Raw genomic sequence first — 17,595 nt, 5'->3', positions numbered from 1 at the left:
TGTCTTCAAGTTGGTTCCTACTCTTAGTGAACCTATGAGCAACAGAACAGATTGCGGCACAGTCCTGTGACATCCTCACAAGTGTACTTATGTTTGAGTCCATTGTTGCAGTTACTGATCTCAATCCATCTTCTGGAGTGTCTTCCTCTTTTTTGGTGTGCTTCTATTTTACCAACCAGGGTCTGGTTTTTCCTGATAACTAAAGTAGAGGGGTAGGAATTGAAGTGCTTTGGGTACTGTCAGGTATGCACTGAACTACTAACCACAAGGTCGGTGGTTCAATCTCGCCAGACACTCTATGGGAGAAAGTAGAGGCCACTACTTCCTATAATGAGTGATAGTCTTGGAAACCCTACATAGAGGGACTATGAGTTAGAATAAATGACATGATTCCAGGTTTAACAAAGAATGTGATTTGACTCAGAATAAAATGTAAACATTTGTTATTTGTGCCCCTGGGGGTTTGGGCTGTATACCCAAACTTTGATGGGTTCCCCTTTTCTTCCCCTTCCCCACCCCCGGCCCCATCATCCCCCTACCTTCATATCACTACTTCCACTACTGTTACTGAGGGTTTTATCTGTACTGAATTACATGTGTCAAGAGCTCTTATCTGTACCAATGTGTGTACTCAGGTCTAGCCAGATTTGTAAGGTAGAATTAAGTTATGGTAGTAGGGTGGGGGGGAGAAAGCATTCAGGAACAAGAGGAATGATGTATGTTCCACTGGTGTAATGCACCCTGGTTGAATCATCCCTCCTTGTAACTCTTCTGTAGGGGATGTCAAATTGTATACAGATGGGCTTTGGGTCTCCACTCCAATCCCCCTTTCACATAGATATAATTGGTTGTTTTGGATCTTTTGATATCTGATACTTGAACCCGTCAACACCTCAAGATTGGAGTCTGGTGTGCTTCCATGTGGGCTTTATTGATTCCCAGGTAGATGGATGCTTGTTTAACTTTAAGCCTTTAAGACCCCAGACGCTATATCTTTTAATAGCCGGGCACCATCAGCTTTTTTTCACATTTGCTTATGCACCCATTTTGTATTCAGTAATTATTGGGAAGGTGAGTATCAAAGAGTGCCAAATTATTACAACAAAGTGTTCTTGTGTTTAGAAAGGCTTTGAGTAGAGGCCCAAAGTCCATCTGCTATCTTACTACTTAATGTGGTAGTTACATAATCTGCTGTCAATTTGATAGGATTATGAGTAAAGGGGTGGAGTCTGGCTAGTCAATCAAGCTATAACCAATGAAGCCTCTGTGTGAGCATGGCCTTCTCCTGAGAATTCTGGGAACTCCGGCATTTCCTTCTTGGAGGTGTGAGAGACTCTCTCTCTCTCTCTGCTCACTCCCTTGGAGACTCTACTGACAAGGCTGACTACCAGCAAGACATCCCCGAGGAGAAGCCACATGAACCTACCCTGATGCAGCCCTGGGAACTGGAGGAGCCACAAGGAGACCCCTGCCAGCACTGAGATGCTTCTACCACCATTGACTTTGCACCCACTGGCCTGGGATCTTCCTGCATTTAGCGTCATGCATGTGTTTTGTGAATCTGAAGAGGACTTTATAGATTATTATATGGGCTAATATTGGACTTGTGGACTTAATCTGAACTGGGCTGGGTTGTTTTCTCAATATTCAATTGCTCTTGTATATAAACCTCTTTTTTATACACATATGTGTGTCCATGATTTGTTTCTCTAGTCTACCCAGACTACCACACGTAACATAAAAAAATATATGTACACTGACCTCTGTCCCTTTCATTATAAGTTAACATACTTACATATATACATGCCTATAGCCTCTATAAAGACTTTCTTCTTCTACTTCTTTTCCTCTTTCCTTTCACCTTCCTCCTGTACCACTATCATGCTCACCCTCCATTCTGCCCTCAGTAATGTCTCTCGGATATATTGCACTTGATCAAACCCCACCAGGCATCATATGCCCTCCTCGCCATCAATTTTAGATCTCTTGTTGTTGTCTTATCTCTGAGTTTGTTGGCTCCCCACTCCCCCTTCCCGCCCCCTCCTCTGCCATGTCCTCCTCTCGATACTGTTTGTCCTTACCTATATTATATACAGAGACATAAGGTGAAAGGAAAAAAAAAAAGTCCGCCAGATAGTTCCAGTTCTGTCTGCTAATCCTTATGAGTGTTTTCCAATCGGGTCTAATGAGGTGCCAAGCCTTTTCCCCTTAGTCACAGGTCTATTTTGAGGAATCCTAAGGGACTTGTTTACTTTGCTACCCTTTGCTACCCTGGTATACTCGCGTCGAGTTTCACCCCTTAGTGCCCAGGGCAGACTGGGCACATTTTCTGCAGTGTCTCCAGTGCTGTCCCTTGTAGCACTATGGGTCACTGTGGGTCAGTAAGGGAAGTCATGTCTCATGGTGGAGCTGGCCTCTCTCTTCATTGGCTTCTCCAAGCAGGGATGTTGCCCGGGGATTTAGTGGGCCATGCATGATAAGGTCCACTCTATGAAAATAATTTTACAAATGAAACCCAGTAGGTGAACCTCATCTTGTTTAATAAAGTAAATAATTCTTAAATAATTTCAGATTTTAATGTAACAAGCCAAACAATGTCTCTGCGCCTGCTAGGTAACATATTCATGCTTGTTGAACTGCTTTAACTTATGCAATAGTAGTATAGTAAATTAAATATGGTCGCAAATATGTTGTTGCTACTCCCATTCCCATTGAGAGATGGAATCTAATTCCCTCCGCTTTAAAACTCAGCTGGCCTTAGTGACAGAATGCTATGTCATTTTTTTTCTTTTTACATCTGAGGAGAGATTAGAATGAGATCAGCAAATTTTGCATAGGCCCTCTTAGAGCATTTTGTCTGGAAGAATTGGACTGATATCTGAATACCCTGAAAAAATTATGCTTGAGAAGCCACATGTAGATTTTCCAGTCAACAATTCCCAAAACCTAGTCTTTTCAGTCATATCTGACAAGGTGCCAAAGATGCAAAAAAGGCTATCTTAGACTATACGTATTAGCCCATCTGCCTGCTGAGCATTATAAAGTGACCTCTCTCAGTATATAATAAAATAATCACCCGACAGATTTTTTATCAAATTACCGACTTACAAAATCATGAGCTATAATAGAACTGCCAGTTTAAGTCACTATACTTTGTAGCCCACTAGCCTGGAGCCATTAAAAGTTGATCATTAAATAGGTTAGGCCACACCTGCAAAGAAGGCTCTGAAGAGATTAGCCTCACCCAGAGATTTGGAGTACTCAGGACATCTGCATTCCAAGAGACTTGCCAGGGGGCAAGATTGACAGATTGAAGAAAAAAGAACTCTGGCTTTTTGAAGTTTGAACGCTAGTGATTTTTGTCAGAAGCTAGAAAAAATCTGGAACCATAAAGAAAACTCCTCTCTAGGACTGAATATTAAAGGAAGCTGTGGGCAGGCTTAAGTGCTTGCTAGGTGACCACTGATGCAATTGTTGCACTGATGCAAGTGAGAGAAATCTGTCCACTGGCACCCATGGACCAGTGACTTACAAGAACTAGAAGATGAGAGCCGGTTAACTGGTCTGAAGTTCATGGCCTAGCCCAAGGGAGCTAGTGTTGTTTAGAATTTGTGATGGGCCCACGGTCTAAAGGCAAGGCAACCAATGGACACCCTGGTGAGGCTAAGTGAGACAGTCCACTTTGAGCTGACCAGAACCTGACCAGACACAGAGAAGATATTTGAGCCTGTGAACTGGTGCATATTGCTGCAGATTTTGTGGACAACCTGTCCTGATTTGACTTTGCTTATGGATGCAGATTTCCTAAGGTTCCAACTGGAATGAAGATTCTTCATGTCAAGAATATGATTGTCTCCTCAGAGCACTGGGTTGATGTAAGTGTGCAGTATAGACATCGCATACCCAAAATTGGGGGTATAAAGGCACGAAGTGGTTAGCTTACAAACTTTCATAGGTAGGATTAAGGTGTTATTTAAATGCAATTGTTAGGCATAGAATATTTTTGTTTTGTTCACTTATACAATGTTATGCTTCAATGATGGCACATATTAAATTGCATGCATTTTAGTTTTATCCTGTTAGGCACACATATGATTTTATTATTCTTTGTTTGAAAATTACATATGGCTAAAGAGTTGTGTGGAAGTGTCAAATTGACAAGGGATGGTCTATGGTATTATATAGTCTGTTGTCAATTTGAGAGGCTTATGAGTGAAGGGGTGGAGTCTAGCCTGTCAATCATTGTATAGCCAATGAGGCTTCTGTGTGGGCATGGCCTTCCCCTGAGGATTCTAATAATTGCTGTACTTCCTCGTTGGAGGCAGGAAACAAACTCTCTCTCTGCTCACTCCCTGGGAGATGCTCTACTGACAAGACATATGGGACTACGCTGATAAACCCCATGCCCTAGAAACTGGAGGAACCACGTGGAGACCCCTGCCAGTGCTGTGATGATTCTACTACCACTGGATCCACAAGACTTTGCACCCACTAGCTTGTGATATTCCTGCATCCTGCGTCATTGCACATGTTTCCTGAGGCTCAAGAGATTAGTATCGGACATATGGGCTAATATCGGACTTATGAACGTGATCTGGACTGGGCTGGGATGTTTTCTCAATATTCAACTGCTCATGTGTGTGTGTGTGTGTGTGTGTGTGTGTGTGTGTGTATATATATATATATCCTATACACAGTAACTTAACTGGAATAACTGGTATGTGATACAAATCAAAAACCTCCAATATTTAACCACTATCAGAATTTACTTACCTTGCACCAGCCAATATAATAGCCAGCTGTGGTACGGATGGAAGCAAAGCCCAGTTGTAAACGACCAGGCTGTTCTTCAACATATTTAGATCGCATAGGTGGAGCAGTATATATGGGGAGCTAGAGACCAAAAAAACAAACAAACCAGTTTATATAAAAAGATGAACTTCCTTCCTAGTAGTATGACATAACAGAAATACTCATCAACTTTGTGTTACAGTGAATTATTTGATATGGCACTTTTTGACTGTGCGGACCAGGCAAATTGGGTGTATGAAATCTAGTGAGGTAACTGATAAAGTTTGCCATACCATTGGGTTTTAAAAGAGCCACTTCAAAAGCAGGCACAGGAAATCTCACAACCTTCAAGAAAGAGTCCGGAATAAAACATATCCTTTGGACTCTAAGATTCCTTTGTGCTGAAACTTCTTGATCTAGGAGACAGAGACTGGTGACACCAGAGAAGCGCAAGCAGATAAACCAAGAGCCAGAGCATGACACAGAGCAGCCCTTCCCAGCTCCTGGCGCAAGGACAGCTGAGTGTCTATGGACAGGTTTGCTTGCTGAGCGAGATGCCTCCAAGCAGTTAATCAGAGGAGCTAGGTTTCCTGACCCCCAGAGCTACAATTGAGCATCTTTTTTACTGAGGCTTATGGCACAGTGGTAATTCCTGGGCATTTATTGGTAGGACTAAAGGTGCTTTAAAACAATAACTAGGCAGGGCAGATGTCAATGGGTTACATGGGTCAGAAGACGAAGGTCAGGGAAAGGCATACGTATAGGCATGGATGAGAACCAGTTTGTTTTAAATAGACAAACAGTATACTGAGTATTTTGGATCCTAAATTGTAATCTGTTAACTTCCTAATAATCACTATAATTATAAGCATAGCCTGTCCATTTCTTTATGACCATTGAAATGAATGATTAAACACAGCAGAGAAGTAGAGAACCCCACTGAAAGGATTGTTGTTGTCAGATGGGTGGAGTATGAAAAAGGAACTAACCTTGGGGTGATACTAGGATTGATGCTTCCCCATTGTGAAATCAGAAAAAATCAGCTACAGCCCTCAAGCCTGTGTATCACTAAATATTTTTCACTAAAAATAGGTAAAAATTCTGGCTGAAAAAAACATTTTAAGTACCTTAGATGCAGGGATGATATGGTAAATTGGCTATAAAGACTATTCAGTAGCCATAAATTAAAACAGAATCCCAGCCAAAATAATATCAGTTTCTATTTTGAAGTCATTTGCTATAGAACAGTTGAATACATTACATGGAGTATTGGGCCCAGAGAGCAAAAAAACCATTAAGTGAGTAATGTGGGCAATCGGGACACTATAAACCTAGTATCTCCAATTTTTACGTAATCACCGTGAAGATGAACTAATAAAACAAAAGCCCCTCTACCCCCAAAAACTGCAAGAAAAACTGACCATAATGAAGACTGGACACAGAATAGAGGGAAGAAAAATATCCCTTAAGAATAGGCAAACACATGGAGGGGATGCGGAGAGATAGGAACTCTTGTGCACTGCCGGTGGACCTGTAGGTAATGTACAACCATTATGGAAATCGATGTGGTGATATCTAAAACAGTTGGAAATTGAGCTACCTTATAATCCAGCAATCCCCCTACTGGGCATATACCCAGAAGAGACAAAAAACAAACCACAGCCAGACATCTGTGCTCCAGTGTTCATCGCGGCACAGTTCACAATTTTAAGGAGTTGGGAACAGTGCAAATTCCCATCAACAGAAGAATGGATTAAAAATTCTGGCACATACATGCAATGGAGTACTACGCATCCCTAAAAAGCAATGATGAACACATGAAGCACATCACCACATGGGAAGAACTGGAGGAAATTATGCTAAGTGAGGTAAGCCAAGCAAAAAAGGACAAGTACTACATGAGTCTGCTGAGGTAAGTTCAAAAAAAAAAAGTTCAAAAGGGGCATAGGGAAGAAGATGCTGTATACATACGTCCCTGGGGTGAGGTCCAGGTAATATGGCAGCGGCCAGACTAAACTCAAGGATGCATGGTAGCCCATTAAAAGGGAGGATGGAAAAAGGTATGGGTAGCCTGGGGGAACATGATAATAACCCACACAGGGGGAGGGTGTTGATTGTGTTTCCACGGGGAAAGAGAGATAAGACTTCAAACTGGAACTCCAAGACAAGAACGCAACACACTGACATGAAGCAGGGAACCAATAGAGAGGCTTGAGGGGCCGGCCCCAATACCAACTAAGTGGACAGCACCACCCTCCCCCCAAGAAGAATTTACTTCAGAGGACTGCACTGACGCTACAGCTCAAGAAGAGGGGAAGAGCACACAGGAGCAAACACTGGCTCACCAAGCCATGAAGACAATGTTCAGGGCCGGCCCCACCATGGGACACAGCGTTCCTCATTGACCCATAGCACCATTGGGGACAACACTAGAGACACACAGCAGGAAATTGTGCCCTCCATGTACTCACCATGCCAAAGCCAGAGCAGCAGGGGAAGCAGAGCAATGAAGTTCCCAGGGATAGAGGCAGTGCCAGGGCATGGTACCCCATCAGACTTGACTAGAAAGCACCCATGAAGAAAAACAAACAGACCCTGAACTATTCATATGTTTATTTGTGTGTGTGTGTATGTGTTGTTATTGTTGTTGTTGTAGCTATTGTTTTACTTTCTGCTGTTGCTTCATGGTATTCAGTCTTGTGATAGTACATAGCATGCCTACCTGGAAGGGATAGGTGGAATAAACAAGCCAGAAGAGAGAACAATGGAATGACAGTTCTGGGGGGACATGGGGGTAGGGAAGGCAGGGGAAAGGAAGAGGGTGTTAACAAGCCCAGTGACATGGGAATAACAAGTGATCCAAAATCAGTGTCAAGGAGCGTGTGGGAGGTCTGGCAGCGCTGGGTCAAGGGCAATGTAACTGAGAGGAATTGCTAAAACCCAAATGAAGGCAGAACATGATAGCGGGACAAGAGGAAAGTACAAAGAAACAGAGGAAAGAACTAGAAGGCAAAGGGTAGTCATAGAGATTTAAATACACACATATAAAGATGTAAATACATATAAAGATGTAAATATATTTACATATGACGAGGGGGAAATAGATCTATGTACATATATTTATAGGTTTAGTATTAAGGAAACAGATGGACAGTGGGCCTCTGGTCAAGTACTCCCTCAACACAAGAACACTTTGTTCTAACATTTTGGCAGTCTGAGATGCTCACCTGCCTAGCACGATCAATGATGACAATGGGTGCATAGCCACCGTGGTGAAGAAAGCTGATGGTGCCCGGCTACCGAAAGATATAGCACCTGAAGTCTTAAAGACCTAAAGATAAACAAGCAGCCATCTAGCTGAGAGACAACAAAATCCACATGGAAGAAGCACACTGGCCTGTCCCGACTCGATCGCTGAGGACAAAGTGGGTGCATAAGCAAACGTTGTAAAGAAAGCTGATGGTGCCCTGCTATCAAATGATATAGCATCGGGGTCTTAAAGACTTGAAGACAATCAAGCAGCCATCTAATAAACAACAAAGCCCACATAGAAGACACCAGCCTACCCCTAGAAACACTGAAGACAAAGTAGGTGCATAGGCAAATGCGGTGAAGAAAGCTGATGGTGCCCAGTTGTCAAAATATATAGAATCTGGGGTCCCATAAGCTGGAAGATAAACAAGGGGCCATGTAACTGAGAAACAACAAAGCCCACATAGAAAATGCACACCAGCCTGTGAGATGACAAGGCATTGAAGGGATCAAGTATCAGGCATCAAAGACCAAAAAAAATTTTAAACTCATAGCATTGTGAATGAGGGGGAGTGCAGAGTGGGGATTCAGAGCCCATCTGGGGGAAATTGGACATCCCCTTGCAGAAGGGCTGCGGGGAGGTGGCGAGCTAGTCATAGTGCTGTGTAGCAACGATGAAACATACAATTTTCCTCTAGTTCTTTTTTTTTCATAAATCATTTCATTGGGGCTCATACAACTCTTATCACAATCCATACATACATCAATTGAGTAAAGCACCCTTATATATTTGTTGCCCTCGTCATTCTCAAAATTCGTCTTCCACTTGGGTTCCTGGAATCAGCTCATTTTCCTTTTTTTCCCTCCCCCTCCCTCCCCGCTCTCCCTTCCCTCATGAACCCTTAATAGTTTATAAATTATTATTTTATCTTATCTTACACTGCCTGGCGTCTCCCCTCACCCACCTTCCTGTTGCCCATCCCCCAGAGAGGAGGTTACATGTAGATCCCCGAGATCGGTTATCTCTTTTTACACCCCCTTCCCTCCTGGTGTAGCCACTCTCTCCGCTGATCTGGAGGGGTGAATCTGTCCTAGATTCCCTGTGTTTCCAGATCCCAACTGCACCGCTGTGCATCCTCTGGTCTAACCAGGTCCGCAAGGTAGAATTGGGATCATGATAATGGGGGGGGGGCGGGGGCGGGAGGAAGGGCTCAAGAACTAGAGGAAGGTTTTGAGTTTCATTGTTGTTACACTGAACCCTGAGTGACTCATCTCCTCCCCACTACCCCTCTGCAAGGGATGTCCAGCTGTCTACAGATGGGCATTGGGTCCCTATCACGCACTCCCCTCATTCACGGTGATGTGATTTTTTTCCCCCCGCCTTTGTTGTTTGAAACTTGGTCCCCTCAGCCCTTCATGATCACACGTTGGTGTGCTCCTTCCATATGGGCTTTGTTGCTTCTGGGCTAGATGGCCGCTCATCTACTTTCAAGTCTTTAAGCCCCCAGACGCTATATCTCTCAATAGCCGGGCACCATCAGCCTTCACCACACTTACCTATGCACACATTCATCTTCAGCGTTTATGTGAGAAAGGTGATCACACAATGATAGTTTTTCTTCTTTGGTGTCTGCTACATGGTCTGTTTAACACCTTGTATTCACTTAGGCTGTGTGCTTCTTCTCTGTGGGCTTTGTTGCCTTCAAGCCTTTAAGACCCCAGATGCTATATCTTTTTTATAGCCGTGCACCATCAGCTTTCTTCACCACGTTTGCTTATGCACACATCTGTCTTCAGTGATCATGTCAGGAAGGTGGGTATCATGGAATGACCGTTTAACTGGGCAAGGTGCTATTGTATTGAGGGAGTGTGTCCTCTAGTTCTTAAATGCTTCCTCCTCCCCAATATCGTGATCCCAATTCTACCTTACATATCTGGCTGGACCGGAGGATGTACACTGGCACAGATAGGAACTGGAAATACAGGGAATCCAGGACAGATGAACCCCTCAGGATAAGTCTTGAGAGTGGTGATATTGGGAGAGTGGAGGGAGGGTGAAGGAGAAAAGGCAAACAGATGACAAGGTCTACATATAACCTCCTCCCTGGAGGACGGACAGTGGAGAACTGGGTGAGGGAGATGTCGGATGGTGTAACATATGATAAAATAATAATTATTTATAAACTATCAAGGGGGAGGGCAGAGGGGGAGTAGGGAGGGAGAGGAAAATGAGGAGCTGATACCAAGGGCTCAAGTAGAAAGCAGGTGTTTAGAAAATGATGATGGCAACATATGTACGAACGTGCTGGACACAAATGGTGTATGTACGGATTGTGAAAAGAATTGTATGAGCCCCTAATACAATGATTTAAAAAAAGAATAGGCAAATACAAGAGAATTCACACAATCTGAAATATGAAATGATCCTCACAATCTAAAAAGCATCAAGCCAAGAATATATTAAGCGAACCCAGCTGGAGTGGCCATATCTATCCAGAGACTCCAGAATATATGTACTCAACACACTGCTAATGATGAAGAAAACTGAAGAATTCTAGCAATGCCTTCAGTTTGTAAAAGATCAAACATGCATTGAAAATTATTAGCAACTGGAATGCAAAAGTTGGAAACAAAGAGGAAGGAATAACAGGACTTTCGTGATAAAAATGTACCTGGAGATCATATAAGAATTTGCATGACCAATGATTTCTTCATTGCAAATACCCCTTTTCAACATGAATGACGACTGTACACATGACCCTCGCTATATGGAATACAAAGGAATTCAATTAACTATATCTCTGACAAGAGAAAGGAGCCCTAGTGGTGTAGTGGTTACGCAATGGGCTGCTTAACTACAGATCAGCAGTTCGAAACCACCAGCCAGCTCCAAGGAACAAAGAAGAGGCTTTTATCTTCCACAAAGAGTTACAGTCTTGGAAACTTACGCTGTCTTAGAAGGTTGCTATGGGTCAGAATTGACTTAATGGCAAAGAATTTGGTTTTGGTTGGTGGGAAGAGACGATGGAAAGAGTAATGTCAGCAGTCAAAACGAAGCCTGGAGCTAAATATAAAACAGTCAATTCTTCATATGTAAGTTCAGGAGAAAGTTGAATGAAAACAAGTCCACAAGAGCCAAAATATGACTTTCAGTATCATCTCATCTCCTCATTGATATGGCGACCTGATAGAGCACAGCAGAACTGCCCCTATGGATTTCTAAGACTGCAATGTTTTTGGTTTTATGTACAAGAAAGAACTTTATGTCAAGAAGCAACTTTACATCAAGAAGACCCCAGTCCAGTCCAACTCAAGTGCAGTGGTCCAATGCTATCTGGGGCCCTCTTCAGACTCATATAGTTGCAGGCTGATGACTCTGAAACGTGAAGAGGAAAGCAAGGAGATCGCAGGATGGTAAGTGCAGAATCCTGTGGATCCAAGGTTGCTGGAAAAGGGTGTTTGTAGCTCTTAAGGTCCAGCAGTTCACATGGGATGCCCCTCCTGGAAGGCCATGATCTCAACAGCCAGGTCCATGCACAGGGAGAGCAGGAGAGGGATGGTGAGGCAAGTGGGAGAGGGGAAGGAGGACAAGGGGAGAGGGGACAGGGAAGAGAGGACAGGGAGAGAGCGCCAGGGCGAGAGAGGGGACTGTAATGTTTTATGGAGTAGAAAGCCTCAGCTTTCTCCCGAGAAGTGGCTGTAGTTTTGAACCACTGACTTTGCCCAACATGTAACCACTACACCACCAGGGCTCCCTCTCAGTAGATCCCACCTGAATTCTGAGAACATTTAAGGAATGGATTTGTGTGTGAATTAGGTGAACGTTCAGGAATGTACTTGACACCCTGAACACTAAAGACAGAAGACTTGTTGAGCTATGGGAAGATATTGGGAGCAATACATAAAGAAGAAAGCAAAAGGTCATTAAAAAGATAGGAAAGAAAGAAAAGATCAAAAGTGGATGTCAGAAGAGTCTGAAATTTGCTGTTGAATGGAGAACAGCTAAAGCAAATGAAAGAAATGACAAAGTAAGAGCTGAACAGAAAATTACAAAGGGTAGTTCAAGAAGACAAACTGAAGTATAACGCTCAAAGAATGAGAGTTAGAAAGCTAAAATAGAACAACACTATCTCAAGCTGAAAGAGCTGAAGAAAAATTCATATACTACATTGTAGATGGAATACACTAAGTCACTATACCAAAAAGAACTGGTCAACATACAACCCTTTCAAGCGGAAGCACATGAACAAAACCTTATGATACTGAAGAAGTCCAAGCTGAACTTTGATATTTGGTAAAAACTAGGTTCCAGTACTTAATACAACACCAACTGAAAAGTTTCAACACATTCCATAAAATCGTGACTTAACAAATGTGGAAATTATCAAACAATATCATCACTATTAAACGCAAGTACAATTTAGTTAAAGATAATTCAAACTCAGTTCCAGCAGTACAGCCACGGGGAACTGCCAGAAAAAAAAAGCTGGATTCTGAAGAGGACATGGCACCGAAAAAATTACTGCTGACATCAGCTGGCGCTTAGCTGAAGGCAGAGAATACAAGAAAGACCTTTACTTGTGTTTTATTGATTATGCAACAACATTTGACTGTGTGGATCAGAACAAGGTATGGATAACATTGAGAAGAGTGGGAATTCTAGAGTACTACATTTTGCTAATATAGAACCTATCCATGGACCAAAACGCAGCCTGTGAAGCAGAACAAAGAAATAACACATGGTTTAAAATCAGAAAAGGTATATGTCAATGTTGTATACTTTCAATATATTTATTCAATCTATATGGTGAGCAAATAATCCAAGAAGCTGGAATGTATGGAAAACCTGACATCAGAATTGGAGGAAGACTTACCAATAACCTGCGATAGACAGAAGACACTACCTTGCCTGCTACATGTGGTGGACTTGAAGCACATGCCGATGAAGATCAAGACGACAGCCTTCAATATGAGTTACAACTCAGTTTAACTCATAATTCTCACAACTGGACAAGTCGATAACACCATGATAAGCCAAGAAAAGGTTGAAGGGATTTCATCATGCTTAGATCCACAATCAATGCTCATAGAAGCAGCAGTCAAGAAAGGAAAGGACGAATTACATTGGGCAAATCTGCTGCATAAGAACTTTAAAAGTGTTGAATAGCAAGCAAGTCACTTTGAGGTACAAAGTGCACTTGATCCAACCTAGGGTGTTTTCCATTGCCTCATATCCACATGAATGTTGGAAAATTAATAAGCTAGATCAAAGAAAAACTGATGCATTTGAATTATGGCACTGGTAAAGAATATTTAAAGTATGATGGCTGCCAGAACATCAGTTGTGGAATAAATATAGCAATAATGCTCCTTAGAAGCATGGATGGCAAAATTCATCTCATGTATTTTGGACAGGTCAAGAGAGACCAGTCCCTGGATAAATGACTTCATGCTTAGGAAAATAGCAGTAGTTGTTGTTGTTAAGTGCATCGAGTCAGTTTCAACCCATAACTACCCTAGGCACAACAGAACAAAACACTGCCTGGTCCTGAGTCACCTTCACAATTGTTCCGATGCCTGAGCATATTGCTGCAGTGTCCAGCCATCTCACTGAGGGCCTTCTTCTTTATCTCTTCCCTCCTACTTCACCTAGCACAAAAGGAAGTAAAATGAAGTCTCACCATCCTTGCCTGTAAGGAGCACTCTGGCCGGACTTCTTCCTAGACAGATTGGCTTGTCCTTTGCAGTCCATGGTACTGTCAATACTATTCACCAGCACCACTGCTCAAATGCATCGAAGTGTGCATTGTGCAAATACACTGAATCTTCTGTCTTCCTTAGCCAATGTCCAACTCTCATATACATACGAAGCAACTGAAAATACCATGGCTTGGGTCAAGTGCACCTTAGTCCTCATAGTAACATCTTGCTTTTCACCACTCTAAAGTGGTCTTATGCAGCCAATTTACCCAATATAATGCACCCTTTGATCACAGATGCTTCCATGAGCATGTTCTTCATGTAATCCAATTTCTCGGATTATTTGCTCGGAATACAGATTGAATAATGGTTAGAGGATATTAACTACCTGATGGACACCTGTCCTGATTAAAAACCATTCAGTATCTCCTTGTTCTGTCTGAATGACTGACTTTTGATACATATACAGGTCCCAAATAAGCCCAATAAAGTGTTCTGGAATTCCCATTCTTCTCAAGGCTACTCACAACTTGTTCTGATCCACATAGTTGAATGCCTTAGCTGAATTAAATACAAGTAAACATCTTTCTGGTCTTCTCTGTTTTGAGCAACGATCCATCTGCCATTCACAATGATATCCCTTGTTTTATGTCTTACTCTGAATCTGGCCTGGACTTCTGACAGTTTCCTTTAAATATACTGCTGAAACCATTGTTGGATGGTCTTCAACCAAATTTTTCTTACATGTGTTATCAATGATATTTTTCTATAATTTGAGAATTCTGCTGATTCAACCTTTATTTGTGATGGTTATAAATATGGATCTCTTCCAGTCAGCTGGCCAATGATCTGTCTTCCAACTTTCCTGTTACAAACAAGTGAGTGCTTGTAGTGTGTCATCAGCTGGTTGAAACATTTCAATGGTTAGTCCATCAGTTCCTGAAGCCTTGTTTTTGGTTAATACCTTCAGCACAGCTTGAACTTCTTCCTTCACTACCATTGGTTCTTGTTCATATGTGATCTAAAGTAGGTGAATGTCAACTAACTCTTTTGGTATAGTAACTCTGTATATTCTTTCTATCTTTAGATGGTTACTGCATCATTCAATATTTTGCCTTAGAATCTTCTAATACTTCAAACAGAGGCTTGAATTTTTTTTGAGTTGCTGTCAATTGTGACTCGTCACAACCCCTTGTGTGAGGAATGGAACTGTTTCATAGGGTTGTCGAGGCTGTGATCTTTCACAGTCAGATCTGTCTCCCAAAGTGCTTCTTGGGAGGTCTGATTCGCCAACCTTTTGGTTAACAATGGAGCACTTAACCTTTTGAGAAACTCACAGCTTTTGTACCATCTGTATATTGTGCAAAATTCACAAACCTGTAGTACGAAAATTACCTGGTCTGGTTTCACTAGCTGCTTTTTAGGGTCCTCTCCTTTGGCTGCACTTCCGCTTACAGATCCAAGTATCAGACCTGCCGGCATGGTTGTCAACTTTCTCATCTGGAAAGATAAAGCAAAATATTTTGTAATTGAAAAGCTCCCCCATCTTCCATTTCCTGATAATTTCTGGAGGTATCTGAAGAACACCATTGTTTACATTTAAATGATTTAAACTCAAATTAAAGTCAACTTAAACTCAAACACTACAAATAAATTGTTTTTATGACATTGTTTTTAAAATTCTCCTCTGCATGTTAGAGTGCTATTTTTACCTATTTATTAATGACCTACTTCATATAAAATAAGGAAATGTAATAATTACCAAGAAGTTAATAAAATTTGAGGAATTATCATCTTTTTACACACACATCACAAGTCTTCTAAGTTTGTTTGCCAACCACTCCTCTTTGGAAGTTATTTTTGTAAATATGTTGTGCTAACTTTTTATAGCAACATGTATAAAAAGCTGGCACAAGGGCCTTTATGAAGATACTTCCTAGGAGGAATGACTGGTAAACAAATGTAGAAGGTATGTGCTATTTGCATAAAAAGTATGTATCAGACTGATCACAATATTTGTGGGAGGCTGATTTGCATCTCTGTATCTGTAAATGTTACTTTTTAGGCAGAAATGTTGCAGTTGGGATAAATTTAAGGATACTGTGGTAGTTATAAAATCTGGTGTCAATTTGAGAGGATTATGAGTGAAGAGGTGGAGCCTGGCCGGTCAATCAAGATATAACCGATGAGGCCTCTGTGTGGATATGACCTTCTCCTGAGAATTTTGGGAATGCCTGTATTTTCCTCCTTGGAGGTAGGAGACATTTATCTCTCTCTGCTGACTCCCTTGGAGATAATCTACTAATAAGGCTAATTCCATGCGAGACATCCCCGAGAAGCCACATGGACCCACCCTCATGCAGCCCTCGGTGCTGGAGAAGCCACATGGAGACCCCTTGCCAGCACTGAGATGCTTACAACACCACTGGATCCAAAGACTTTCTACCCACTGGCCTGTGATCCTCCTGCATTTGTCGTTATTGCATGAGTTTTGTCTGTAGAGGACTTTATAGCTTGGTATCAGACATATTATGAGCTTGGAGAGCACTGGGTTGGGATGCTTTCTTAATGTACATTACCCTTTATATAAAACTCTCTCTTAGACACACATGAGTGCCTATGCATTTGTTTTTCTAGTCTATCCAGACTAGTATATATACTCATTTACATATCCTTTGAGATGAGCCTGGATTTACCAGGTAGACCCTAAGGGCAATTACAAGAGCCCTTATAAGAAGGCAAAGACATTTGGAAGAGAAGACAATGGGGTGACCTTAGTAACGATACTTTCAAGATGGTACATAGTAAGCTGTAATGTGGAGGAAGAGAACATGAGAAAAGGAATGCAAGAAATATAGTTGCAGAAGCTGAGAAAGACAAGGGAAAAACGTCTCCTATAGAGGCTTTAAATGGAATTTGGCCCGGACAATACCTTGGTTTTAGCCCAGTGTATTTTGGACTTCTGATTTTCTAAATGGAGTAAACTGGTGTTTACGTCATACTTAGTGTGGCAGTCCATTACAGGAGTCACGGGCAACTTAATAGTAGTCACTCAATTCAAACTTTCAGGAGAGGTTAAAAAAAGAAGAATGGAAACAGGAAACACACAGAGAGGGATAAATGATGTTAATTGTGGGGATTGGAATCAATGAGATGAAAACAAAATGTTCACGAACTGTTGGAAGGTAATCTGATCTGTAAACCTTGACCAAATTCACAATAAAAGATTTTTTTTAAGTCAACAACCACTAGCTGGATAGATAAGGAAAAAAGAGACAAATATCTACAATTAAAAGTGAAAATGAGGGCATTATGAATGACACGACAGAAACAAAATGATTGTATGAAAATACCATAAGCAGACTCATGTCCACAAATTGGATAATTTAAGGAAATGGGCAAATTCCTACAAAAGTATAACCCCCCCCCAAGAAACAATAGGATTTAAACAGACACATACGATATGGAATAATATATTTTATGCAAATAATGCACATTCATACTTTTCCTTACCAATTATGCCCACCCCTGGAGGTGGTGGTTCTTATCATAAGTATGCTATGCTAGATTTTTTTGACAGCAGTGGTGAAGTTAAATTTCTTAGAATGGCTCTTTCATACATGCTTTTGTAACTCCTACCAATTAATTGGGAGGGGCTGTGCAAATAGGGCATGTGAAACATGAATAGAGAGAAACAGGAAGTATAATGTTGTCAGGAGAGCTCAGTCCCTAGAGAAGACTTTGTGCATGGTAGAGGGACAGCAAAAAGAGGAAGACCTTTGGAAAAAGGAATTGACACGGTGGTTGCAGCAATGGCTCAAACATGAGAACAATTGTGAGGATGGCCCAGGA

General features: G+C 41.7%; 1 protein-coding gene across 1 annotated transcript in view; it reads right to left on the bottom strand.

The window, feature by feature from the left end:
* Positions 1–17,595, bottom strand: part of APOOL (apolipoprotein O like) — a 52,888-nt gene that overhangs the window by 23,768 nt on the left and 11,525 nt on the right. The window contains exons 2-3 of the mRNA XM_075539110.1: positions 15,139–15,243; positions 4,774–4,893 (exon numbers count right to left, since the gene is read on the bottom strand). Coding sequence (XP_075395225.1) covers positions 4,774–4,893; positions 15,139–15,243 — 225 coding nt within the window. The remainder of the gene's footprint in view (positions 1–4,773; positions 4,894–15,138; positions 15,244–17,595) is intronic.

This window comes from Tenrec ecaudatus, chromosome X (assembly GCF_050624435.1).
Source record: "Tenrec ecaudatus isolate mTenEca1 chromosome X, mTenEca1.hap1, whole genome shotgun sequence".
NCBI classification, from domain to species: domain Eukaryota; kingdom Metazoa; phylum Chordata; class Mammalia; order Afrosoricida; family Tenrecidae; genus Tenrec; species Tenrec ecaudatus.
This window is presented reverse-complemented; position numbering and strand designations above follow the sequence as displayed.